Consider the following 1,649-nt stretch of genomic DNA (forward strand, 5'->3'; position numbering starts at 1 on the left):
TACATGATAACATGTATAAAACAATTGAGTACACACGCAAATGTTATTCTGGGGTCCGCTATATATTTGAGGAAATACCATCCAAAAAAAACAGTAGACACATGATGATATACATGCAAAGAAGACACTTGATTTTGTTTTTTCCGTAAAACAAATATACACGTTTCGATATAATCAATTAGTTTTAATATAAATAACCACCATGTAATAATTATTAGCTGAAATGCACAAATTTGAAAAATATTAATTATTACATGTTTAAAATGTGAAAAGAAAATGTAGTAAGTACATTGTTTTTACAGACAAATATGTGTTACGTTTTGTAGTTCAGCAATATAATTTTATCAATACTTAACATAAAAACATACCTTTGAACCATTTGTACTCGTCAGATCATTATTATTACTACATTTTATGCTATATTTAGTAAACCATCCGGCAGATATATAACTGTGCACCAGCCACGCATTAGCAAGAATTTGAAATACGTTATAAAATACTATAAAGGTTTTTAAGTTAAATAGTTGGCGATTCTTCATGTATCTTGGTCCAGCGTAAAGTATAAAATACAAATAAGCAAAGGTTATAATTATTACTGGGAATGGCGTTTCTAGTAACGCCCAATTACGCGTGACCGGATCTACAAATAAAATTGCAGTACAATATTTAAAACAAATTTTTGTATGCAACACTCATTAAACAAACTAAGAATTACGCTATTTATTTACATATTGGGTGTTTGTGAGATTATAAATAAGTTTTAAAACTTTTCAAAATCGTATAATTTAATACACATCAAGTAAAGTATTTCCAAGTAAAGTATTTAATTCGAAAATAATATTTGCATCACGAATATGTGAAATATTCATTTTATCCTTTTTTGGAAAATAAAATCTTTATTCCGAAAAAGACATCTCGGCCAGTAGATCTTTTTAAACTATATTTATAATTACACGAACACCCAGCATGTAGACTCGTATAAACCGTAAGTTATAGTACGAATGTTTCAATGAGCATTTAACTCATAAATATTAAACATTTCGATATACATACATATATACATTAAATTGTATAATGAACAAGTTATAAATTAATAAATATCAAAAGACACGCAGTGCCTTGCGCCACGTTCACGCGCAACGAAGTCATGCTCGAACGTGTGAGCACACTGTGTCTCTAAATACAAGAAATTCAGATATTTGAGAAGAGAAGAGATTTTCACTGAGCAATATTTTAAAACCGTCAAAAAATAGTCATTTTTATTTTAGTCTCAATTGTATATATAAAAAACAGTTTGAATTAAGATTTTAATTTAAATACAATGCGTGTTGTGTGTGTACTTAGCGCCTGTTTGTATCTTTTTTGAAAAGATAAGTTTTTTAAGATATTACACATTTTGTGGTAATATACAATCACGATTCTTCCTTAATAAAAATGTGTAGCACAAAAAATTTTGTTAGAAAAGCATTGTGTCAAGACGCGTTTTTTATAACACCCCAAAAATAGTTAAGTACCGTCAAAAATTACTTCCAACTGAGTGTTCATTATTTTTGTAGCGAATAGTTACTTTACACTGATTGATTTGAGCGAATAAAAACTTATGTACGCACACTTACATATTTTATTTTTTATCAAGACACCGAGCACTG

The 1,649-nt window shown here is 28.5% G+C and overlaps 1 protein-coding gene across 1 annotated transcript; it reads right to left on the bottom strand.

The window, feature by feature from the left end:
• Positions 1-8: 8 nt before the first annotated feature.
• Positions 9-640, bottom strand: LOC109863492 (elongation of very long chain fatty acids protein 7-like; the record flags this gene model as incomplete). Its single annotated transcript, XM_020443756.1, has 2 exons — positions 9-218; positions 369-640. Coding segments are annotated over 2 exons (482 nt in total), but the record flags the coding sequence as incomplete, so codon positions are not given.
• Between the last annotated feature and the right edge of the window lie 1,009 nt (positions 641-1,649).

Source organism: Pseudomyrmex gracilis, unplaced genomic scaffold, assembly GCF_002006095.1.
Source record: "Pseudomyrmex gracilis isolate BER0280 unplaced genomic scaffold, ASM200609v1 scaffold_5520, whole genome shotgun sequence".
Taxonomy (NCBI): domain Eukaryota; kingdom Metazoa; phylum Arthropoda; class Insecta; order Hymenoptera; family Formicidae; genus Pseudomyrmex; species Pseudomyrmex gracilis.